At 40.7% G+C, this 26,543-nt stretch overlaps 1 protein-coding gene across 50 annotated transcripts in view; it reads left to right on the top strand.

Moving 5' to 3' along the window:
- The first annotated feature begins 255 nt into the window (after positions 1-255).
- Positions 256-26,543, top strand: part of LOC139535899 (zinc finger protein 431-like) — a 41,219-nt gene continuing 14,931 nt past the window's right edge. For 26 of the 50 annotated variants that reach the window (XM_071335837.1, XM_071335836.1, XM_071335829.1 and 23 more), the window contains exons 1-15: positions 256-408; positions 8,486-8,654; positions 9,784-9,969; positions 10,475-10,621; positions 11,189-11,315; positions 11,562-11,645; positions 15,061-15,144; positions 18,775-18,858; positions 19,422-19,505; positions 20,043-20,126; positions 20,451-20,534; positions 21,122-21,205; positions 24,738-24,821; positions 25,206-25,289; positions 26,049-26,132. In XM_071335837.1, coding sequence (XP_071191938.1) covers positions 8,610-8,654; positions 9,784-9,969; positions 10,475-10,621; positions 11,189-11,315; positions 11,562-11,645; positions 15,061-15,144; positions 18,775-18,858; positions 19,422-19,505; positions 20,043-20,126; positions 20,451-20,534; positions 21,122-21,205; positions 24,738-24,821; positions 25,206-25,289; positions 26,049-26,132 — 1,345 coding nt within the window. In that variant the 5' untranslated portion in view covers positions 256-408; positions 8,486-8,609. Of the gene's footprint in view, positions 409-501; positions 574-599; positions 877-8,485; positions 8,655-9,783; positions 9,970-10,474; positions 10,622-11,188; positions 11,316-11,561; positions 11,646-15,060; positions 15,145-18,774; positions 18,859-19,421; positions 19,506-20,042; positions 20,127-20,450; positions 20,535-21,121; positions 21,206-24,737; positions 24,822-25,205; positions 25,290-26,048; positions 26,133-26,543 lie in introns of those variants that run through there. The other 24 variants (XM_071335826.1, XM_071335835.1, XM_071335819.1 and 21 more) reach the window with 21 other exon arrangements.

Genomic DNA, 26,543 nt, shown 5'->3' with positions numbered 1-26,543 from the left:
TGTAATTATCAGTTACAAAATTGGAAATTACATGCTTTGATTCACACATCCTATTGGAACTCCAATGTTTTAGCATAGCCTAAGCTATGATGATGTTTTTGGGAAGGGCAAAGGCTGAAAATCATGTTTTTGTGGAAGAAAATCAACGTGCATGAATCCAGACAATGTTAAGGCAAAAATAATCCCCTTCTAAACTGAAATTATCTGTAGTTGAGGCAGCTAATTGATACCAACTAAAATGGAGTAACGTTTTCACATTCACCAACATGGCAGACGTGTATACCCATTTTCTCCAATCACATAGCAGGATACTCCTCAGGGAGCACATCCGGTGGCGTTTCCTGTGTTTGTAAACTGAAAGAAATTGGAACTCGGGTGACGAGCCACGACAGACGAGGAAAATTAAAGGTAAATAACAAAAAACAACGTTTGAATATCACCAATGTTTTGTATGTTAAGTCGTGTATCAGACGATATTTGCGAAATTCGGCCTCCGCCTCTAAGCAAAAAAGAAGTGACACGACTTGAGTTAGCGTAGACAACAGGGGAGGGGGAGAACGGTAGCCAACTACGGTACGCATCGACCATTCCCTATTTATCGCGAAATCTTGCTGTAACTGCTCAGTCTTGTGCCTCGTTTGATAGCAATCCTCGAACTGTTATTTTATCTAACTAGTTGTATTTATCCGGATCTAATCACATCGAAATTGCCTAGCGATATCATATTTCGATTTGTAGATGGATGGCAACTCAAGTTTGTAAGATTTGATGTGCATGGAGGCCAACGGTAACGCCGATATGTTAGCCCGAAACAGCTAGCTCGTATTCGCTCTGTTTTGTTTCCGTGAGTTATGAGGAAATGCTTTCATTTTTGGGGTTAGTCAATTAAATATTACATCGACTAGTATTTATACCGTGACAGTTAACTAGCATGTTTTTCACACTACTTGATGGTCAATAACCTTGCCCCGTTAACGTTACCTAGCTGCAGTGCAGCCAGGGAAAATAGCCAGCTAACTTTACTATTTGTAATAATCTGTTATGATAATCAGCTGCTAGTGTATCAAGAGGTTTCTGATGCAGTGGTTCTGGCACCTACCAAATTACAAATATTTATGTAGTGTTAGCAATGGTTGGTAAAATATAGTTTTGAGGTTTTTCTTGGATCATTAGCTTGCCGGCTATGGGTGCCATTGGTTTCATTTGTAAAATGTGTTTCAATTATGTGGCAATGGGGTCGTTGCATATGATTAAAGTCACTTTCTGACTGCACCCCTTTAGATTTGAACAAAACCTTCCATATATATTTGCCCATGGTATAAGTGGTCAGAAAGTGACTTATTGACCCTGAATGACAAATCATTCAGGAGATGGCGGTGCTTAAATGTCCACTGCATTCGTTTTTGTCTATCAAATATTTTTGGGATAACGATTAAGTACTTTACTGTGATTGTCTTCAATGAAAATGTTAAAAAAGAAAAATAGCTTCTTAGCAAATAGCCATTTCTAAAGTAATACATTTGCTAGGATTGTCTGGGAGTGCTCTGAGTAGGGAGGGGAAAACTAGCTGTTATTGGCAGAGAGGGTTGGAACTCTCTTATTGGTCTATGATCTCATTTTACCAGGCCAAAACTCCAACCAACCGAAATTTCATTATTACATTTCATGCATTATTGTCATCTTCACAGTATTATTCCAACCTCATAGTTTGGAAATGTATAGACGGGTTGGCCGACAACGTCACGACATTGACGTGCCCGGGTAGGCGTGCGTTATGATTTTAGATGGTCAAGATAGCTAGCAACAACAAGAAGCTGCCTTGTGGGGAATCGTAGGTGGCTTGGTTTCAGCTCATTGTATATTTAAGCAATAAGGCCAATATACCACAGCTAAGGGCTGTTCATGCTCCACGCAACGCGAGTTGTCTGGACACAGCCCTTAGGCGTGGTATATTGGCCATACATCACAAATCCCCAAGATGCTTTATTGCTATTATAAACTGTTTACCAGCGTAATAAGCGCAGTAAAAATAGCTGTTTTTTTTAAAATAAACTAGGTGGTTCGAGCCCTGAATGCTGATTGGCTGATAGCCGTGGTATATCAAATCATTTATTTTTACTGCTCAAATTACGTTGGTAACCAGTTTTTATAATAGCAATAAGGCATCTTGGGGGGTTGTGGTATATGGCCAATATACCACGGCTAAGGGCTGTATCCAGAAACTCTGTGTTGCGCTTCAGAACAGCACTTAGCTGTGGTATATTGGCCATATACCACACCCCTCAGGCCTTATTGCTTAATGGTACCATGCTTTGAGACGTGTTGACTGATGTCTATGCTAATATGACAAATTCGCTAACTAACCCAACAACTGTACAATGTATTTGAGACGAGTGCACACTGCAAATGTGTTGGTTTCAATAAACATTTGGAGACCAAATATAGTTTACATGTTGTCAACAGTCTATGCCTCTCTGTCTGTTTTGCCTCATAGTTGCACACCTGTTGGTTTTGTTGCTAAACAACCATCCCTTCTATTTAAAACTTCTATTTAAAAATCTAGTTTGACAGCAATTGGCCTTTAACGTTAACTCATTTTGCATATCCCACCCTACCACGAAACCCATGTCTTCATCACTGAAACGGTTGAGATTGAAATCATTTGAAAGCTTACAAACAGGGTTGTCTAACTTTTGTCTAATAAAATTAACATTTTAAGCTATACCTTTATCTGTTTTTTATGTGTCCGTATATACTGAACTAAAATATAAATGCAACATGAAATATATATATATTTTTTACTGAGTTACAGTTAATGTAAGGAATTATGTCAATTGAAATTAATTCATTGGGCTATAATCTATGGTTTTCACATAACTGGGCAGGGGTGCAGCCATGGGTGGGTCTTGGAATGTGGTAACTAGAGGTCGACCGATTAGGATTTTTCAACACCGATACCGGGTATTGGAGGACCAAAAAAGCCGATATCGATTAATCAGACGATTTTAAATTTATATATTTTTTGTAATAATGACAATTACAACAATACTGAATGAACACTTATTTTAACTTAATATAATACATCAATTCAATAAATTTAGCCTCAAATAAATAATGATACATGTTCAATTTGGTTTAAATAATGCAAAAACAAAGTGTTGGAGAAGAAAGTAAAAGTGCAATATGTGCCATGTAAGAAAGCTAACGTTTAAGTTCCTTGCTCAGAACATGAGAACATATGGAAGCTGGTGGTTCCTTTTAACATGAGTCTTCAATATTCCGAGGTAGGAAGTTTTAGGTTGTAGTTATTATAGGACTATTTCTCTCTATACCATTTGTATTTCATATGCCTTTGACTATTGGATTTTCTTATAGGCACTTTAGTATTGCCAGTGTAACAGTATAGCTTCCGTCCCTCTCCTCGCCCCTACCTGGGCTCGAACCAGGAACACATCGACAACAGCCACCCTCGAAGCATCGTTGCCCATCGCTCCACAAAAGCCGCGGCCCTTGCAGAGCAAGGGGAACAACTACTCCAAGTCTCAGAGCGAGTGACATTTGAAACGCTATTAGCACGCACCCCGCTAACTAGCTAGCCATTTCACATCGGTTACACTAGCCTAATCTCGAGAGTTGATAGGCTTGAAGTCATAAACAGCTCAGTGCTTGAAGCATTGCGAAGAGCTGCTGGCAAAACGCACGAAAGTGCTGTTTGAATGAATGCGTACGAGCCTGCTGCTGCCTACCATCGCTCAGTCAGACTGCTCTATCAAATATCAAATCATAGACTTAATTATAACATAATAACACACAGAAATACGAGCATTTTGTCATTAATATGGTCGAATCCGGAAACTATCATTTCGAAAACAAAACATTTAAATATTGTTTAAATATTGCTGTTACATTGTACAACCTTCAATGTTATGTCATAATTATGTAAAAATCTGGCAAATTAATTACGGTCTTTGTTAGGAATAAATGGACTTCACACAGTTTGCAACGAGCCAGGAGGCCCAAACTGCTGCATATACCCTGACTGCTTGCACGGAACGCAAGAGAAGTGACACAATTTCCCTAATTATAAGAAATTCATGTTAGCGGGCAATATTAACTAAATATGCAGGTTTAAAAATGTATACGTGTGTATTGATTTTAAAGAAAGGCATTGCTATTTATGGTTAGGTTTGGTGCAACGACAGTGCTAAATAAATCAGCACCCTTTTGGCGAAGTAGGCTGTGATTCGATGAGAAATTAACAGGCACTGCATCGATTATATGCAACGCGGGACACGCTAGATAAACTAGTAATATCATCAACCATGTGTAGTTAACTAGTGATTATGTGAAGATTGATTGTTTTTTATAAGTTTAATGCTAGCTAGCAACTTACCTTGGCTTCTTGCTGCCCTCGCGTAACATGTAGTCAGCCTGCCACGCAGGCTCCTCATGGAGTGCAATGTAAGGCAGGTGGTTACAGCGTTGGACTAGTAACCGGAAGGTTGCAAAAACGAATCCCCGAGCTGACAAGGTAAAAATCTGTCATTCTGCCCCTGAACAAGGCAGTTAACCCACCGTTCCTAGGCCGGCATTGAAAATAAAAATGTGTTCTTAGCTGACTTGCCTAGTTAAATTAAGGTGTATAAAAAATAATTTAAAATAATTTAAAAATCTGCCAAGACGGTGTCCAAAAATACCGATTTCCGATTGTTATGAAAACTTGAAATCGGCCCAAATTAATCGGTCATTCCAAATAATTGGTCGTCCTCTAGTGGTAACACCCACTGGGGAGACAGGCCCAGCCTATCAGAAAGAGTTTTTTCCCACAAAAGGGCTTTATTACAGACAGAAATACACCCCCCCCACCCTTCAGATGATCCCGCAGGTGAAGAAACCGGATGTGGAGGTCCTGGGCTGGCAGGGTTACACGTGGTCTGCGGTTGTGAGTCTGGTTGCTAAATTCTCTACAACTATGTTTTAGGCAGCTTATGGTAGAGAAATTAACATTCCATTCTCTGGTGCACATTCCTGCAGTCAGCACACCAATTCCACGCTTCCTTAAAACTTGACATCATCATCAGGATCGGTAGGATGGTCAGTTTTACTAGGGTATGTTTGGCAGCATGAGTGAAGGATGCTTTTTTGCGAAATAGGAAGCCAATTCTAGATTTAATTTTGGATTGGAGATGCTTAATGTGAGTCTGTAAGGAGAGTTTACAGTCTAACCAGACACTTAGGTATTTGTAGTTGTCCACATATTCTAAGTCAGAACCGACCAGAGTAGTGATGCTAGACGGGCGGGCAGGTGCGGGCAGCGATCGGTTGAAGAGCATGCGTTTAGTTTTACTTGCATTTAAGAGCAGTTGGAGGCCACGGAAGTAGAGTTGTATGGCATTGGCGCTCGTCTGGAGGTTAGTTAACACAGTGTCCAAAGAAGGGCCAGAAGTATACAGAATTGTGTCGTCTGCGTAGAGGTGGATCAGCGACTCACCAGCAGCAAGAGCGACATCATTGATGTATACAAAGAAAAGAGTCAGCCCGTGAATTTAACCCAGTGGCACCCCCATAGAGACTGCCAGAGGTCCGGACAACAGGCCCTCCGATTTGACACACTGAACTCTATCAGAGAAGTAGTTGGTGAACCAGGCGAGGCAATCATTTGAGAAACCAAGGCTGTTGAGTCTGCCGATAAGAATGTGGTGATTGACAGAGTCGAAAGCCTTGGCCAGGTCGATTAATACGGCTGCACCGTATTATCTCTTATCGATGGCTGTTATGATATCGTTTAGGACCTTGAGCGTGGCTGAGGTGTGCCCATGACCAGCTCTGAAACCAGATTGCATAGCGGAGAAGGTACGGTGGGATTCGAAATGGTTGGTAATCTGTTTGTTTACTTGGCTTTCGAAGACCTTAGAAAGGCAGGGTAGGATAGATATAGGTCTGTAGCAGTTTGTGTCTAGAGTCTCCCCTTTGAAGAGGGGGATGACCGCAGCTGCTTTCCAATCTTTGTGAATCTCAGACGATGCGAAAGAGAGGTTGAACAGGGAACAGGCTAGTAATAGGGGTTGCAACAATTTCGGCAGATAATTTTAGAGAGGGTCCAGATCTGTACCGGTACCCCCCTCTTTACCGGTACCCTGTATATAGCCTCGCTATTATTTTACTGGTGATCTTTAATTATTTGTTACTTTTATTTTCAATTTTTTACTTAACACTTATTTTTCTTAACTGCATTGTTGGTTAAGGGCTTGTAAGTAAGCATTTCACTGTAAGGTCTACACCTGTTATATTTGGTGTATGTGACATAACATTTGTTTGAAATGTTGTGTTTATATTTTTGTTCAGTGTGTGTTGTAGCTAAGACCCTATATGACATAATCTGAGTTGTTTTTTGTGCCTGCCATTAGTTGAGACACAGTATACTCTTGAATACAGGGTGGGTCGGTGTCATGTTTGGGCTGATAGATTTACTCAAATGTGTTTAAAGTTGACATTCCAACTTTCAAATGTTACCACAAGATGGTTGGAGGTCCACCCATCATATAATGTTGACTTGAGTGGCAATATCCGTTATGAATTACATTTGATCTTTCATAGGAAACTTATTGAAATCATAGAAATGGATAATAGAATAGACAAACCCATTCAAGTTGACATTCGACAGTGGGTGGAGCGGCGTCCATCTTTCTGGCACTACTTGAAAGTTGAAAGTTTCAATACAATTTAAATGTCAATGCTGTATCAGCTAAATTTCAGGTGTCTGAAGAGAGTGGTCCAGTTTAGGAATTAAGTTCTATGTTTGCAATGACACCCACCCTGTATTTAAGAGTATACTGTCTCAACCAATGACGGGCACAACACAAACACTTAAGATGATGTCAAAAAGGGTCGAAGCTACAACATTTGTGAAAACGAGAAATGTAATAAAGCTCTTTTTTTCTTTTTTTTTTATGTTCAAGAAATCAGACCATTTTGAATCCCTGTTTTGTAAGCTTTGAAATGATATCAAACTCAACCGTTAATCGTTTTCAGTGATGAAGGCATGGACATCTCATGGTATGGTGGGGTATGCAAAATAAGTCGCCTTTGAGCACCTCGCTCAATGTTTTGGCATTCCGTTGCAAAAAGTCACTTTCTGACTACTGTTTCCACCATGGGTAAACACGTATGAAAGGTTTCGTTCAAATCAACAGGGGTGCAGTCAGAAAGTGATTAAAATCATGTGGAGGCACCCTATTCTCAAATCTGTTAGCTAGCTAACTTGCAGTATCAGCCCTCTCTTTGTCTCAAATTTATTGTATATTTATTGTGCTCACACCTGTTCAACAGCTAGCTAACGTTAGCTATGTTTATGTGCACAATTGGTATTGTTCTGTATTGGAATTGCTTGAGAATCCCATTTTTGGTATTAGCTAGCTAGATGTGTTGTGTTGGTGTGACACTTGAGCGGCTCTTTCAAAATCTTAATTCATAGCCAAGTGACCAAAGGGTTATCCTACGAAGCAGTTATGAGATGTTAGCGAGGTAACTTTGGTCAACTCTGAGTTTAACTCAGGATAACGTTTCATAAGAAGGTGGCTTACCTTTTTAGCCAGGTACATTTCTATGGCAACGAATCCTTCAGAACTAACCTGCTCCGGGGCAGGCTAACTCCACTTCCTGAAGTGAGTGAGCCACGAGTTGAGGACCATAAAATCAGATTCCCTCCCTCTTGCAAATATTACCATCCCCTTCATTTGAGGATTTTAAATATTTTTTTAACCAAATGTTTGCTAAAAAATAATGTTATTGTCACATTACACATTTAGTAATGACAGAATGCATTTTAAACGCACAGAACTCTTTTGACTCGATTATTTTGTCATTAGGAGTGGGGGGGGGGGGGGGGCTTGTGGTTGTGCATTGATAAGCACACAAGTCGGCATTTAACAATAAGTAGTAATAAAATAAAGACAGCACTTCTAAAAGCCTATTTCACACCATAGCCTGCTGAATTTGCAAGATAACTTTTCTTTCATTTTGATTTCGGCACAAATGAAATTGTGGCATTGACTCGCCCATGGATTGATGTTTCAGCATTGTATCATTTAAGATTTTGGAGTTCGACAAGCCAAGTGCTACATGCATGCGCAGTTACAAGCCTGCTAGAGTTAGCGGCAGGCGGACGAGCGATATGCACCGTCGTAATACAGATGAAGCCTGAGATGGAATGTGATGCAAACTGAAGCTGGTTAGCTTTAGAAAACCCTGAGTAGATCTAGCTTGCTTTGTAGGATACCCCTTTGGTGACAAAGGCAAACAGGGAGTTAACCAAAGGACTGTCTACAGTTATTATGGGGATGCTTGTTTTTGAGTAAGAATTGGGTGTTGTGTGATTTGGAGTAGTTACAATTTGATTTACTGCAGGTTTTAGTGAGAAAAAAAAAATGATTTCATTATTATTGAATGCGTTTTCATGTTTTGTACACATCGTCCTCTTCTTCAGTTTTAGTGCTAGATGAGTGAGGTGGGTGTGGCCTCCCATCAGACTGACCATCCTGATTGACGGATTCCTGGATGACCTTGTCCCCGCCCCCGTCCCCGCCCTCACATACACCGTTCCCACTGCAATGTCACATCTGCCCAGCAGCTCAGTCCGAGATCATATGAAATGGGTTTGTTTTCCAACAAAAAATATAACATTTATACAACCAACATGCCTACTATTAGGCTACATTTATCTTTTGTCACTCAGGATGTTGTCGTCATAAAAGGTTCAGTGTTTGAAAAAATATTTGATATCTTTTATTGTTTCATACCGTTTCTGGTGTAGCTATCTCAGCCTCTGGAAGTCTTGAGTTTTTGTTTTCTCCTTTGTTTAGCTCCTCTCTACACCCAGACTGGTTCTATTTATACAGTGAGCTCCGAACGTATTGGAACAGTGACACATGTTGTTTTAGCTCTGTACTTCAACACAATGACTGAGGTTAAAGTGTAGACTGTCAGCTTTAATTTAAGGGTATTTTCATCCATATCGGGTCAACCAGTTATAAATTACAGCACTTTTTGTACATAGTCTCCCCCCCCCCCCCCCAAGTATTGGGACAAATTCACTTCTGTATTAAAGTAATCAAGTTTTAGCATTTGGTCCCATATTCCTAGTGCTCAATGATTACGTCAAGCTTGTGACTCTAAACATGCTGGATGCGTTTGCTGTTTTGCTAGTTTCAGATTATTTTGTGCCCAATACATTATTTATCCATTTATATTGTCATTTTGGAGTCACTTTTATTATAAATAAGAATAGAATGTTTCTAAAGACTTCTATATTAATGCGGATGCTACCATGATAACAGATTGACCTGAAGAAGCGCAGAATAATGAGTGAAAGTTAGACTCACAAATATATCATACCCCCACCAAAAATGAAAACCTCCCCTGTTATTGTAATGGTGGGAGATTAGCATGTCTTGCGGGTATTATATTTGTGCGTCTAACTTTGGGACCAAATATGAAACTTTTTACTACTTTATACACAAGTGAATTTGTCCCAAATACTTATGGTCCCCTAAAATGGGGAGGACTAGGTACAAAAAGTGCTGTAATTTCTAAACGGTTCACCCTAATATAGAAGAAAATGCCCGTAAAATAAAGTGGACCGTCTGCACTTTAACCTCATAGTCATTGTATTATTTCAAATCCAAAGTGTTGGAGTACAGAGCCAAAACAACAAATGAGCTCACTATGTATTTTCTAAATGTCTGATAGTGGATTTTCCTGACTCAGGCTCGGTTCTGTTCCCAGGCGGGGTTGCTTGGCTGTGAGGCTGTTCTCTCAAGTATGGCCCTGATGCAGGCCAGCTCCATGGCCGGTCCGCCCAAGAAGATGATGGCTCCGCTCGGACATGGACCACCACCCCAGAGGGATGGCCCAGACCGCGGTCCTCAGAGCCACATGATCCTGCCATCTGGAATGAGCTGTCCACCCCTGGTTAGGAGGCGCCGGGGCACTGCAGGGGGGGGGGGGGGGGGGACTTTGTTGTTTGTCATTGTCACTTGCTGAAAGAACAACAAATTAGAAATTGACATATTTCTCATTGGCTAGGTCTCAGCAGTAACTTGCATTTATGTAGGTCAAGCACTTTCTTACTATGGGCTGCAAATATACCAAAATTATGTCTTCAGTAATGATTTAAAGAGACTGCCAGATATGTACAGCAATTGAAAAGTAGGCATGAAGGGAGGTTACCTTCTGTCTTTTGACAAAGCTTTTATTATTTTTTACTGTTCATTATTATTAGTTTCCCAGCATAATCCCATAAAGGATTCAAAAAAATCCTGTCCTTCACGTTTTATTTTATTTAGAAAGCAAGGAATATATTCTTTCTTGTTTTATTTCTGTACGGTAATTCCTATTTGTACGTTTCAGGCTATCAAAAAAAAAGTCCAGTCAGGTTGACTCAAAGCCCTCTCTCCCTCTTGTCTGTGCACCCCAGCTTATCCGGAAGGAGGGCGACTTCCACACCCCCCGCCTGCTGGACGAGAAGGAAATGAGGGCCAACGAAGACATGCAGCTGAAAAAGAAGAACAGGAAGTCAGGAACGCCCTGTAAAGTGAGAGAGCAAGACGGGAGGGGAGGGAAGGTCAGTGCCTCTGAATTTTTAAAGCAAAATGGACTCTTTTCTGTGTTTCGGAGGGATTGTGTTATAAAAACAGACTGAAAGTGTGTTTGTGTGCACGTCTGTGGGCATTTGGTTCTATGTGTATAAGACTGACTTTTGTCTCTAGCTGAGTTGTTGCCTTTGAGTGCACATATTTTGTTTGTGTGGGGAGAGGAGTGGAGAGGAGATAGGGGGGAGGGGAACACAACTGTGTGAGAGAGGGGGAGCAGTAACATATGGGGGTGGGAGGGGTTAACCCGTCTCTAGGTTTTGAGTACTTTGTCATTTAAATGGTCAACTCTTAAATAAAATAAAAATTGTAAGGAGCTAGAAATAATCTATTACCTTTTTAACCAGGACTATTTGGACAGTACTAGCTTTTCTCATACTGAATAAACCAATTAATCATATGTTTCCTTCTATACAAAAGTGAAGTCATACTTGTAGTGATGATTTAGGAGATGTGTATCTTTGAGTTTTTGTCTGTGTGGTGTATTTAGGCCTACAATTTGTTTTTGACGAGCCTCTATTCTGTCCTATCCTGCATAGGTGGTTGTTGTGGATGAGAATGGTAACTGTCCAATATCTAAAGTGCAGAAAAACTTCATCTGCAATCACTGTTATGGTGCATTTAGGAGTGGATATCACCTGAAGAGACACATCCTCATTCATACAGGTATGTGTCAAGACCACAATGGCCAGTAAAATTCTGGAGGTTCTCCATTACCAGTTAGGGAGATGTTTAAAATGCCTGGCTAATACAGTTATAAAATACATAAGGCCAGCAGAAACACCAGTTTGGATTAAGTGACTGGTGTTTTTAAGAATGAGATGGCCTCCTTGTCTAGTGTCAGATTTTCATTCACCGTTTTTGGTGTTCTCTGTGGGGACCTTTCACTAAAACTGGTACTCTTCGATTTAGGGGAGAAGCCGTACGCTTGTGGCATATGTGACATGAGATTTATTCAGCGTTACCACCTGGAGAGACACAGCCTGATTCACACGGGTATGCGTCCTCTTACCATACCCATCTCTATCTAAACAGGCTACATCTGTAGTGCTGCACTGGAGCCCCAGTATACAGGGTTTTCAGTGTTTGTCATTTGGACAGTAATTTCCAGCAAAGCTCACACTTCCTTTCACCTCAACTATATGAAGGAGAGGGGTTATCATCACAAATGTTCAAATGGTTCCCTCAACACCAGTGAGAGTACAAATGAAAGGTCTGCTTGGTACAAATGTTTATAGATTGTGCAGCCTTCTGTGGTCAAAGGTCCCAGTTTTAGGACAATGTTGCTTTATATAGGTGAAGGTGTTGCAAGTTACCAGTAGCTTTTTGTTTGCAATATGAGATTTTGAATAGAATTTACAGCATGGATATCAAGAAACTATGATTTTCTGAGATAAAGTAATATTGGTAAGTAAACTATTTGTCGAGTGGCCTGCAGCATCTCCTATATTGGAAAAGTAAACTATGCTTTCCAAGTTTGCATTATATAACGTATAGCCTACATCAGTGGTTCCAAAACTTTTTATAGTCCCGTACCCCTTCAAACATTCAACCTCCAGCTGCGTACCCCCTCTAGCACCAGGGTCAGCGCACTCTCAAATGTTTTTTTGCCATCATTGTAAGCCTGCCACACACACACACACACACACACACACACACACATTTATTAAACATAAGAATGAGTGAGTGTTTTTGTCACAACCCGGCTCGTGGGAAGTGACAAAGAGCTCTTATAGGACCAGGGCACAAATAATAATAATCAATCATTTTGCTTTTAACTATCTTACATATAAAACCTTATTTGTACATCGAAAACCTGTGGTGAGTTATTCACAATTTAATGAGAAGGGTGTTCTTGAAAGGATGCATATAACTCTGCAATTTTGGGTTGTATTGGAGAGAGTCTGTCTTAAATCCTTTTCCACACACAGTCTGTGCCTGTATTTAGTTTACATGCTAGTGAGGGCCCGAGAATCCACTCTCCCATAGGTACGTAGTTGCAAAGGGCATCAGTGTCTTAACAGTGCGATTTGCCAAGGCAGGATACTCTGAGCGCAGCCCAATCCAGAAATATGGCAGTGGCTTCTGATTTAAATAACATTTTCACAGAACCGCTTGTTGCAATTTCGATGAGGCTCTCTTGTTGAGATATCGGTAAGTGGACTGGAGGCAGGGCATGAAAGGGATAACGAATCCAGTTGTTTGTGTCAGCCGTTTCAGGAAAATACCTGCGTAATTGCGCACCCAACTTACTTCGCTGTATCACATTTGACATTGTCCGTAAGCTTGAGTTCATTTGCACACAAAAAAATCATACAATGATGGAAAGACCTGTGTGTTGTCCTTGTTAATGCAGACAGAGAAGAGCTCCAACTTCTTAATCAGTCTCAATTTTGTCCAGCACATTGAATATAGTTACAGAGATTCCCTGTAATCCTAGATTCAGATCATTCAGGCGAGAGAACATCACCCAGATAGGCCAGTCGTGTGAGAAACTCGTCATCATGCAAGCGGTCAGGGACGTTGTGGTCAGTAAAGAGAACTTTAAGCTTGTCTCTCAATAAAAAAAATAAAAAAAAGTGTCAATACTTTGCTCCTTGATAACCAGCGCACTGCTGTATGTTGTAAAAGTGTTACATGGTCGCTGCTCATATTGCATAATGCAGAAAATACATGAGTTCAGTGGCCTTGCTTTAACAAAGTTAACCATTTTCACTGTAGTGTCCAAAACGTTTTTCAAGCTGTCAGGTTTTCCCTTGTCAGCAAGAGCCTTTCGGGTGGATGCTGCAGCATACCCAAGTGGCGTCGGGAGCAACTGCTTGCACGCGCGTTACCACACTATGTATGTGCGGCAGGTAGCCTAGTGGTTAGAGCGTTGGACTAGTAACCAAAAGTTTGCAAGATCGAATCCCCGAGCTGACAAGGTAAAAATCTGTTCTGCCCCTGAACAAGGCAGTTAACCCACTGTTCCTAGGCCGTCATTGAAAATACGAATTTGTTCTTAAATGACTTGCCTAGTTAAATAAAGGTAAAATAAAAAATGTCTCCCTGTCATGGCTTTTGTGCCCTCAGTACAGATACCAACACATCTTGACCACCAAAGTCCATTTGATGTCACAAAGCTGTCCAGTACTTTAAAAAATATCCTCTCCTGTTGTCCTGGTTTCCAACGTCTGTTGACTCATCCAGTTGTAACGCATATAATTCACTGGCTTGTATGCGACGCAGTAATGGTTTCAAAACATCTCCTGCCATGTCACTGAAATGTCACTGAAACAGTGTTGTTTGATGAAGGCATTGTCTGTATAGTTTTTTTGGGCCTTCTCCAGCATTGTCCCAGCCATGTCTGCGGAAGCAGAAAAAAATTAAGTCCTCCACAATAGTATGGTGCTTGCCTGTCCTAGCCACTCGGTAGCTCACCATATAAGACGCTTCTAGCCCCTTCTTATGGTATCTGTTGCTTTTATACATATCTTACTACTTGAAAGTCATCTTTATTCTCGCTCAAACTCCCGTGGCCTGTTTTTTTCAAATCGCAATGTTTTGTTTCTAACTGTCTGCGCAAGAGTGAAGGTTTCACCGATTTCAGAGAGAACCTTTGCACATATAACACACTGTGGCTGAGGAAAGGCACTACTCCAAATATATAAGTGAAACTCAAATCAATGTAGTTCTCATCATATTAGCGCCTCTGATGGTCCTGAATTAAAAATTGGTTAAATCAACAACAAAAAATCTCACCCATCAACACACAATTCCCCATAATGAGTAATGGGTGACACTACATTTTGAATTATTATATTTTTTTAAATGTGAATCACATTTTTATTTGGAGTACCCCCGATGGCATTGCGCATACCCCAGTTTGGGAATACCTGGCCTACATGATGATTATGGACAAAAAAGTGAGATTGACAAATAAAAATAAACGGCAGCCAAGAATCGATCATCATGTCATCAGAATAAGACCCTCTATTTATTGGAAAGGAGCATCAAGTTCATCAACTTGCAGTTTCACCACCCTGTGAAGTTCATCATAACTTACTTATTTCATCAAATCCCAACAATGCAGTAATCATAATTTATTTAATATGTAGCCTAATAAACTGTATGTCATCGCGTCACTCCACGTTTCCTTCAATATGATGGTTATTATATCAATATTTGCATAAAAAAGCATGTTTCCATTAGGCCTGTTATGATATTTATCTGACTTTACGTGCATAAAAAGGTAGGATGGGAACCTGGTTAGTGTCAAGTATTGTGTGTGTTCATTTGGCCATATGTTTATCCTTGTAAATCTAACCAATCTTACTCTAATTTGATTTGACAGAAATTTGCAATTGGTATAAAACCTTTTTTCATTCTGTGCAGATTGAATAGCTAATATTTTTATGCTCTGTGTGTATAGGGGTGAAGCCGTACGCTTGTTCCATGTGTGACATGAGGTTTTTCCAGCGTTACCACCTGGAGAGACACAGCCTCACTCATACGGGTATGAGTCCTCTTTCCGTACCCATCTCACATAAAACAAGCGACCCATTTTACTCCTCTTTGTCATGGAGCAGCCTCTCAGTAGAAATGTATTGAGTGTAAAATAAATATGTATTTCTTACATGACAGTCTGCCAGCCTCAGGAGCTCACGATGAGACAAATCTTTATGCTAGGACAAAAATTGTGGCATTCATATACACTACATGGCCAAAAGTATGTGGACACCCATTAAAATTAGAGGATTATACTATTTCAGCCACACTCGTTACTGACAAGTGTATAAAATCCAGCACACAGCCATGGAATCTCCATAGACAAACATTGACAGTAGAATGACCATTACTGAAGAGCTCGGTGACGTTCAACGTGGCATCGTTATAGGATGCCACCTGTCCAACAAGGAAGTTTGTCAAATTCCTGCCCTTCTAGAGCTGTCCCGGTCAACTGTAAGTACTTTTTTTGTCAAGTGGAAACGTCTAGGCGCAACAATGGCTCAGCCGTGAAGTGCTAGGCCATACAAGCTCACAGAACAAAACCGAAGAGTGCTGAAGCGCGTAGCGTGCAACAATCGTCTGTCCTTAGTTGCAACACTCACTATCGAGTTCCAAACTGCCTCTGGAAGCAACGTCAGCACAAGAACTGTTAGTCGGGAGCTTCATGAAATGGTTTTCCATCACCGAGCAGCTGCACACAAGCCTAAAATCAACATGCGCAATGCCAAGTGTCGGCTGAAGTGGTGTAAAGCTCGCCGCCATTGGACTGGAGCAGTGGAAACGCCTTCTCTGGAGTGATGAATCACTCTTCACCATCTGACAGTCCGACAGATGAATCTGGGTTTGGAGGATGCCAGGAGAAGGCTACCTGCCCGACTGCATAGTGCCAACTGTAAAGTTTGGTGGAGGAGGAATAATGGTCCGGGGCTGTTTTTCATGGTTCGGGCTAGGCCCCATAGTTCCAGTGAAAGGAAATCTTAATGCAATCGCATACAATGACATTCTAGACGATTCTGTGCTTCCAACTTTGTGGCAACAGTTTGGGGAAGGTTGTTTCCTGTTTCAGCATGACAATGCCCCCATCAAAAAATGAGGTCCATACAGAAATGGTTCGTTGAGATTGGTGTGGAAGAACTTGACTGGTCTGCACAGAGCCCTGACCTCAACCCCATCGAACACCTTTGGGATGAATTGGAACGCAGACTGCCAGCCAGGCTTAATCGCCCAACATCCGTGCCCGACCTCACTAATGCTATTGTGGCTGAATGCTGCGGGGACTTGCTTCCAATGTTCCAACGTCTAGTGGAAATCCTTCCCAGAAGAGTGGAGGCTGTTATAGCAGCAAAGGGGGAGCAACTCTATATATTAATGCCCATGATTTTGGAATGAGATGTTCGACAAGCAGGTTTCCACGTACTTTTGGCCATGTATTGTGGGTAGAAATGCAGACATACTATATAGTTATATGTATTTGACCATTCTGACACTTAAAATGTTTGAAACTATTAGACTTACAGTGGGGCAAAAAAGTATTTAGTCAGCCACCAATTGTGCAAGTTCTCCCACTTAAAAAGATGAGAGAGGCCTGTAATTTTCATCATAGGTACACTTCAACTATGAGAAAAAAAAATCCAGATAATCACATTGTGGAAAATAAGTATTTGGTCACCTACAAACAAGCAAGATTTCTGGCTCACAGACCTGTAACTTCTTCTTTAAGAGGCTCCTCTGTCCTCCACTCGTTACCTGTATTAATGGCACCTGTTTGAACTTGTTATCAGTATAAAAGACACCTGTCCACAACCTCAAACAGTCACACTCCAAACTCCACTATGGCCAAGACCAAAGAGCTGTCAAAGGACACCAGAAACAAAATTGTAGACCTGCACCAGGCTGGGAAGACTGAATCTGCAATAGGTAAGCAGCTTGGTTTGAAGAAATCAACTGTGGGAGCAATTATTAGGAAATGGAAGACATACAAGACCACTGATAATCTCCCTCGATCTGGGGCTCCACGCAAGATCTCACCCCGTGGGGTCAAAATGATCACAAGAACGGTGAGCAAAAATCCCAGAACCACACGGGGGGACCTAGTGAATGACCTGCAGAGAGCTGGGACCAAAGTAACAAAGCCTACCATCAGTAACACACTACGCCGCCAGGGACTCAAATCCTGCAGTGCCAGACGTGTCCCCCTGCTTAAGCCAGTACATGTCCAGGCCCGTCTGAAGTGTGCTAGAGAGCATTTGGATGATCCAGAAGAAGATTGGGAGAATGGCATATGGTCAGATGAAACCAAAATATAACTTTTTGGTAAAAACTCAACTCGTCGTGTTTGGATGACAAAGAATGCTGAGTTACATCCAAAGAACACCATACCTACTGTGAAGCATGGGGGTGGAAACATCATGCTTTGGGGCTGTTTTTCTGCAAAGGGACCAGGACGACTGATCCGTGTAAAGGAAAGAATGAATGGGGCCATGTATCGTGAGATTTTGAGTGAAAACCTCCTTCCATCAGCAAGGGCATTGAAGATGAAACGTGGCTGTGTCTTTCAGCATGACAAGGATCCCAAACACACCTCCCGGGCAACGAAGAAGTGGCTTTGTAAGAAGCATTTCAAGGTCCTGGAGTGGCCTAGCCAGTCTCCAGATCTCAACCCCATAGAAAATCTTTGGAGGGAGTTGAAAGTCTGTGTTGCCCAGCAACAGCCCCAAAACATCACTGCTCTAGAGGAGATCTGCATGGAGGAATGGGCCAAAATACCAGCAACAATGTGTGAAAACCTTGTGGAGACTTACAGAAAACATTTGACCTCTGTCATTGCCAACAAAGGGTATATAACAAAGTATTGAGATAAACTTTTGTTATTGACCAAATACTTATTTTCCACCATAATTTGCAAATAAATCCATAAAAAATCCTACAATGTGAGTTTCTGGATTTTTTTTCTTATCATTTTGTCTGTCATAGTTGAAGTGTACCTATGATGAAAATTACAGGCCTCATCTTTTTAAGTGGGAGAACTTGCACAATTGGTGGCTGACTAAATACTTTTTTGCCCCACTGTATGTGGAAAAAGTCTATCTCTTGCCCACAGAGGGAATGGTGTCTCACTCTCTATCGATGTCTAAGCCTTGTACATGATTTACTGGTAGTTGTTCATGGCTAGGTAGCTCAAATGTAATTGATAATGGCTTGAAGTTGGTACAGAATGTGGCTGATTATTTTTGAAGTTTTGTAGATAAAAACAAGTTCTTAGCCAAATAACTTATTTTGATGTGAGCGTTAACTTCCTAATTTATAGCTAACGTTTTTGTGGTAGAATCCTGACGTTTGTTGCTATTGAACCCAAATTGACCTTTGGCTTTTGTTAATTGAACTTGATTGGGCATAATAACATTTTGTTTTTACCTTAAATGCATGCTTGATTGTTTGTCTCTAAAGGTTAAGACTTAATCAGGAAGTAATTGCTCACTAAAGCAACAAACATTTACACCTCTAGTAATGTACCTAATCAGTCCTCACATTTTAATGAAATGTATGCTTGTAGTTTGGGATTTGGGAATTGGTGTGTGTTCCACTTTATATAATAAGAGCACTAGCTAATATATTGATACTCTGCGTGTGTGTATAGGGGTGAAGCCGTATGCATGCAACATGTGTGACATGAGGTTCTTCCAGCGTTACCACCTGGCGAGACACAGCCTCACTCATACGGGTAGGCGCCACCTCACCATAGCCCTCATAGAGTAACATTGTAGTGCTAACCAGGTTTCCCCAATGAAGTGAGTTAACAATCAGTACCAGTCAAAAGTTTGGACCCCTACTCATTCAAGGTTTTTCCTTAATTGTATTATTTTCTACATTGTAGAATAATCTTTTTTGGTTACTACATGATTCCATGTGTGTTATTTCACAGTTTTTATGTCTTCACTATTATTTTACAATGTTGAAATAAAGAAAAACCCTGGAATGAGTAGGTGGGTCCAAACTTTTGACTGGTACTTTACATGACCATAAACTCAAGTTTGGGTATAATATTTTTTATCTTGTTAATCTCAGGCGCGTTGTACAATACTTCATGATTTTAAATCAATCTCCATGTATTTGTCAAATTGTATTAAGTGTCTTCAGATAGAGTTTTCAGATAGAGTTCACACTATTATCATGCTAGAAAAGTATATTCTCTTACAAGGCTTGACATCAGTGACAACTTGGTGGATTTTTTTTAAAAACAAGATGTTGGCGGCTAGCTAAAATATTGATGTTCTTTGTGTATAGGGGTGAAGCCATACGCTTGCAACATGTGTGACATGAGGTTCTTCCAGCGTTACCACCTGGCGAGACACAGCCTCACTCATACGGGTATGAGTCCGCACACCATGCCCTTTTTTATTTTTTTACAATGGGCTGGAAACACTGATGTTGCACCAATTCACAGGTTCCTTATGTTCATGCGTACACTGGCGTGTAGCCTCAACAAACTAAAGTTTAAGAACCGCTAAACAATTTGTGGCTTTCAGTTAATATCTCTGGATTCACTGGATTAGTATCTTGGCAATATCATTGCATCGTTGTAAATTGCCCAACCAACCCTTTAGTGAGAGTGCATTAATTAGCTATATTTCTATACTGAAATGACTGAGGTATGCTCGTAATTTGTTTTAGATTACTTTATAGCCATTTAAATATTTTGAATGTATATCAACTGTGTTGAACACTTATGTCAGTGCAAGTTTGCATGGCTGTGACGTTTAATTCCTGCCAATGTTCTGGCATGTCTGGCTTTCTTTGAGTGTGTAAAGGACTCTAGTTTATCAAAGGGCAAGATGCAGACTTTTCTAAAGTTGGTGTTCTGTGTGTGTATAGGGGTGTATTGACTGGTGCTCTGTGTGTGTATAGGGGTGAAGCCGTACGCTTGTTCCATGTGTGACATGAGGTTTTTCCAGCGTTACCACCTGGCAAGACACAGCCTCAAACATACGGGTATGGGTCCTCTCACCTTACCCATCTCACATATGTTGGCTACAAATGGAGACCAAGAAGTTGTTTATAGAAGTTCTTTGGGCAAGTTGCACCGCTGCCACTACTTTAAAGCCTCTATCTTTACTAAGCCACTGAGTTCCAACTTTTTTTTATACATATATTGGTGTCTGGCACAATACAAACCCAGTTAACACATGTTCTTAAAACAAGCCTTTCTATATTCACATGACTGGTGCAGGTACACTCTTGGTTTAGATTTATTCTAAGGTTTGGTGTTCTGTGTGTGTATAGGGGTGTATTGACTGGTGCTCTGTGTGTGTATAGGGGTGAAGCCGTACGCTTGTTCCATGTGTGACATGAGGTTCTACCAGCGTTACCACCTGGCGAGACACGGCCTCACTCATACGGGTATGAGTCTCATTTACCATCTTACTCTCAGTACTTTACTGGAGCTGCTGATGCAAAATGATTCAGTTATGAATATTTTTATGGTTAGACTACTAAGTTAGACAGAAAATTCATTGTTGAATGTCCTTGTGTTGGTAAACCCTTACCCTTCTCAATCTCAGTGAATGGAATAAAGAGGCTTTGTTGGAAACTACTGTCCACTAAAAAGAAAAATCCTCATGTTATCAAATATTAGAGTGATGTCATTATGTATTAAGAATGTATTTTTCCACTTAAAAAAAAAACAAAAACATTTTTGGGTCAGTGATCTTGATTTTGAGTTCCTCATAATTGACTATTTGTAACAAGGGGAGAGATTATGACCAGATGACATTGTTTTTTAACTTTAGAGAAAATCATTGTATGATATGAGGAATGTAATTTCTAGTACCCTTAAGGGTAAGGACACTCTTTATCGAAGTATGGTTTTTCATTGTAAGTGATTGTTTATACTATTTAAGTTGTAAAGCAGGAAATCGAGCATGCAAATGTATAGAATAAAACTGCAACAGAAAGATGGCTAATATTTGTATGCTCTGTGTGTTTAGGAGTGAAGCCGTACGCTTGTTCCATGTGCGACATGAGGTTTATTCAGCGTTATCAACTGGAGAGACACAGCCTCACTCATACGGGTATGTGACCTCACTTTGAATCCCTCCCTCTCGCTTCAATCTGGCCTCAGATGCCATGCATGAGCCCCACTGCATTGTGGTTAAATGAGTCGCCCCCCATGTGATGTTGGGGTATAATACAATTTAATTGATAGTTATGGCTGCATCCAACTCAAATTTTTATTGTTGAAGGCATTTTATTTAGAAATTAGACTGCATTTATGCTTAGCCATGTTTCCTTTCAGAACAGGTTTTCTGAGAGAAAGATGTTTGTAAGTCGCTCTGGATAAGAGCGTCTGCTAAATGACTTAAATGTAAAATGTAAAATGTTGAATATTGTTCTACATAGGCCAAAGATTTCCAAGTTAACCAGTTTAGAGGACTATGATGGATTCTTCTCCAACCCTCAAATCATTGCACAGCATTAGTTAACCAGCATCATATCATGTTTAGAAATTAGTCTTGTTAGTGAAATGAACCCATTTAATCAAGCCCCAGGTCTGATATAAAATCTTTAAACCCCCATGTTGGAGTTGAGCTAGGGTCTGGCTAAGAGCCAAAACTTTAGGCTGGCTACATCGGTCTTTCCAAAAATGTCCAATGGAAGCCATCTTTGATGTAGGGCTGGGCGGTATACCGTATTTGACAATATTACCGGTATTGATGCACGGACCTGTTTGGGTTTTTACTTTACCTAATATAACAATTTTTCTAAGTTTGGTTTGTTAAATGTAATACGCAACTCCCAGCGCGTTTACATCGTTTTGCTACTTTAGTCGTCTTTCTCCCTCCTGCTGCACTACGCTTTCCACACTAAGCACTGCCCCCTGTCACTCGAGAGGGTAGCTGCTCGACCACGGAGTCACAAGCACTTTCTTGCCGTTCACTCAGCACTGCAGTCTGCATGGTTAAATAGATGAAACAAGATGTTGGTGACATTCTGCTTTCCACAAGCGTTCTCTAATTTCACTTAGTAGTTTGCTGACAGTAAGATAAACAAACTGTCTGCTAGTTTGTCTTTTCATAGCAAGTTGTGGCTAAAATAAATCTTGTTAGCCGCTAATACTAATTTAGCTGGCGAGCTAGCTTGCTAAATGTACTAAGAGTCAGTACAAATGTAGCCATCTAATACAGCATGGTACCAGTGCTGGTGTAGGCCTAGATAAGCATGTTTTGAACAACCTATATCTTTTAAATCGGAGAGGAAAAGGTAAAGCATGAATATGTTGGCTAAGCTACATAATTGAAGAAAACAACATGTAATGTAACATCTAATTAGGGTCAACTGGAAACACTGACTAGTACTTTGGTTCCTACCCTGTCAATAATTCCTCCCTGGTTTATTCATTCTTTGTCATGTTAAACAACAATGTATTCAAGGTGCTGCCCACTATATTCTAACTATATAATTAGAACATTCATTCTATTTCCATGATTCCAACAGTTCACCAATTAACTAGGCTTTGTTTGTTTTTTGCCCATATCACGCAGCCCTGCATGGCACAGTGTGGAAATTATAACAGAAATGCAGAAATGGAGAAAAAAAATTGTTGGATTCAAACATATAAAACAATAAGAATAGCGAAAAGCCCATTGAAATCACATATGCTTTTTCACCCTAGGGTCATGAACTATACTGAACAAAAATATAAACGCAACATACAACAATTTTACTGAGTTAGGGTTAGGAAATATAAGGAAATCAGTCAATTGAAATGAATTCATTAGGCCCTAATCTATGGATTTCACATGACTGGGGAGGGGTGCAGCCATGGGTGTGCCTGGGAAGGCATAGGCCCACCCACTGGGGAGCCATGCCCAGTTCTTCCCTACAAAAGGGCTTTATTACAGACAAATACTGTCTAGCTGTCTAGGTGGCTGGTCTCGGAAGATCCTTCAGGTAAAGAAACCAGGTATAGGTCCTGGGCTGGAGTGGTTACACGTGGTCTGCGGTTGTGAAGCCATTGGACGTACTGCCAAATTCTCTGATACGACGTTAGAAGCGGCTTATGGTACAGAAATGAACATTGGAATTCTCTGGTGGACATTCCTGCCGTCAGTATGCCAATTGCACACTCCCTCATCTTGACACTTGTGACAACTGCACAATTTAGAATGGCCTTTTATTGTCCCCAGCACAAGGTGCACCTGGTTTATGATTATGCTCTTTAAATCAGCTTCTTGATATGCCACACCTGTCAGGTGGATGGATTATCTTGGCAAAGGAGAAATTCTCACTAACAGGGATGTAAACAAATTTGTGCACAAAATTTGGGAGAAAATAAGCTTTTTGTACATATGGAACATTTCTGGGATATTTTATTTTAGCTTATGAAACATGGGACCAACTTTTTTAATTTAATTATTATAATTTGTTTGCCCCTTTTTCTCCCCAATTTCATTGTATCCAATTGTTAGTAGTTACTGTCTTGTCTCATCGCTACAACTCCCGTACGGGCTCGGGAGAGACAAAGGTCGAGAGCCATGCGTCCTCTGAAACACAACCCAACCAAGCCACACTGCTTCTTAAAACAGCGCGCATCCAACCCGGAAGCCAGCCGCACCAATGTGTCGGAGGAAACACCGTACACCTAGCGACCTGGTCAGCGTGCACTGCGCCCGGCCCGCCGCAGGAGTCGCTATTGCGCGATGAGACAAGGATATCCCTACCGGCCAAACCCTCCCTAACCCGGACGACGCTAGGCCAATTGTGCGTCGCCCCATGGACCTCCCGGTCGCGGCCGGCTGCGACAGAGCCTGGGCTCGAACCCAGAGTCTCTGGTTGCACAGCTAGCACTGCGATGCAGTGCCCTAGACCACTACGCCACCCGGGAGGCCGGGACCAACATTTTACATGTTGAATTTTATATTTTTGTTCAGTGTAGGTACTCATAAAACATTTAGAATTGTTATTATTCAAAACTTTAAATGCCGTCATGTGAAAAATATATGATATTTTGGCCATATCGCCCAGCCCTACTTTGATGGATTTCAGGATTGTAGCATGAGAATCGGACGGCTTCAGGAGTTTGAGACGTCACAATAGCATGGCAAAAATCACATGGTTGTGTGAATGTGTGTAATGTTTAAATATGTACCAACTGCCTAAAATTTTCACATCTAATGTTCATATGAACAGCATGACTTGAAGCCATGTGTCCACCAGTATTTTCACCCAAAATTCTAACTTGACTCGGAAATTGCAATTGTTATTAGCTAAACCATTGGCAGCGAGTAGCCACACTTAGGCTACAACAGTTGTTTTGTAGTGTATTATTGCAGTGTATTAGGGCACTACCTTTCTTAGCATTACCCTTTGAACATAGAAACGGCCCAATATGGCCTACTCATTGGGCACTGAAATCGTGTCCCAATTGGATTAGTAGATTGCACCTTTCTGACCAACCACTGAAACCAGATTTTCTGTCAAAGTCAATTGTCTGGTGAACAAGACCAAAACTTTGCTAAGCTTATTGAGCTACAGTAAAGTTAAGATCGATCATTTTTGGCAGTTGACATTTTTTATACTGAAGTTGGTGCTCTGTGTGTATAGGGGTGAAGCCATTTGGTTGCACCATGTGTGACAAGAGGTTCTTCCAGCGCTACCACCTGGCAAGACACAGCCTCACTCATATGGGTATGCACCTGCTCACTGTATCCCTGTAATTGAACCCTAGTATACAGGGTTGGCAGGTTTTATGCACAAAAAAAGATGAGCACAATTTTATTTGCAGGTTTGATATGAAAGTCCATAATAAAATTTCCCTTAAGGATGAGAAGGGTTAGTTTTGCCACCAGGTGACATCATCAGCTCATGTGATGTGTTGTGGACAAAAGCTTTGAAAAACACATTTAAAAATATCACTTCATTGGGGGAAACATTTTTTAAGATTTCTTAATCGCGAGTACATTATGGCATGTATAGTGGTAAACTACCAATCAATTTAACGTCCAAGTATATTCATACCTAAACCTAAAATTCGAGGCTCTGAAATGATGTATTGATGCTCTGTGGGTTTAGGTGTGAAACCTTACGCTTGCACCCTGTGTAACATGAGGTTTGTTCAGCGCTACCACCTGACAAGACACAGCCTCAAACATACGGGTACAGTCCGCTCACCGTACCTATCACACATACAAGCTAGTATAGGATGTTAGTAAAAAGGCACACGTTCAATAAAGATGTAAGACTTTGCAAAAATAGCAGTTGATTTGATCAGTTATTTATGATAAATTAGTTAAAGGTTAAATAAAAAGTACAATATATTTAATTTTCTAGACATGCTGGAGTAGTGATGACTAAAGACTGGCATTTCTATACATAATGATTGTGATTTGCAGTCCTTTACAAGTTAACTCCTTTGATCAAAACTGTAATATTGCATCATTGCTATGTTGTACTTGCGAAGTTCCCAGTAGCACTAGGTCATAAACTGCCACTAAAACCCCTTTCTTTTCGCAACTTTGTAAATTGAGCACTTTAAGAAAGCCTTGAACTACCAGCAGATAATGTCATCGGTTCATCTACTGTGTTGTATCATTAAGTGCAATTTCCTTCATTCTGAAGTCTGTGGATGGACGCCTTGTAAATTGTGGTTCATCATAAACTAATTATGTTTCATTGGCCAATCCTACATTTGCTCACCATACCAACACCTTTTTGATTAACCCCCAAAACCGCAAGCTTTTGAGTTGGTAGTGTAATCAGATTCTTCAGGATGAATAGCAAGGAAGCCATCGCATGGATCAACATCAGGGTTTTATAAGCTATCAATTTATGATAATGTATATGCCTGAACTTAATATTGGAACACTTCAATTTATGAAGAGTGCGGCATAAAATAATAATGTTCTGTGTGTATAGGGGTGAAGCCGTACGCTTGCACCATGTGTGACAAGAGGTTTTTCCAGCGAGACCACCTGCGGAGACACAGCGTCACTCATATGGGTATGGGTCCCTTCACCGTACCCATGTCATTAATCCACACCTGAACCCTAGTATACAGGGTTGGAAGGGTTTAGCCTATATGCTATCTACTGCGTGAATCAAGGATGGCCAAGAATTTGTTTATGATGAAATAACATTTTAGATTGTTGGATAAATCATGGTTCTAGGGATGTTAAAGGGGGCTACCAACTGAAAACCTTAAATTCTGCTGTTTGAAAGCATGTTGATAAGAATGTTGCACTATTGATGAATTGTTGATGGTACTGAATGTGGTGTAGTTTATGGTATTAGATCATGAACTTCTTATCCAAGTGCAATTTCTTACATTCTCAGCTCCGTGGATGGACGCCTTGTAAAATTGTCTCATCCCAATCGAATTATGTTTAATTGGCCATCCTTAATTTGCGCACC

This window comes from Salvelinus alpinus, chromosome 12 (assembly GCF_045679555.1).
Source record: "Salvelinus alpinus chromosome 12, SLU_Salpinus.1, whole genome shotgun sequence".
NCBI classification, from domain to species: Eukaryota; Metazoa; Chordata; class Actinopteri; order Salmoniformes; family Salmonidae; genus Salvelinus; species Salvelinus alpinus.
This window is presented reverse-complemented; position numbering and strand designations above follow the sequence as displayed.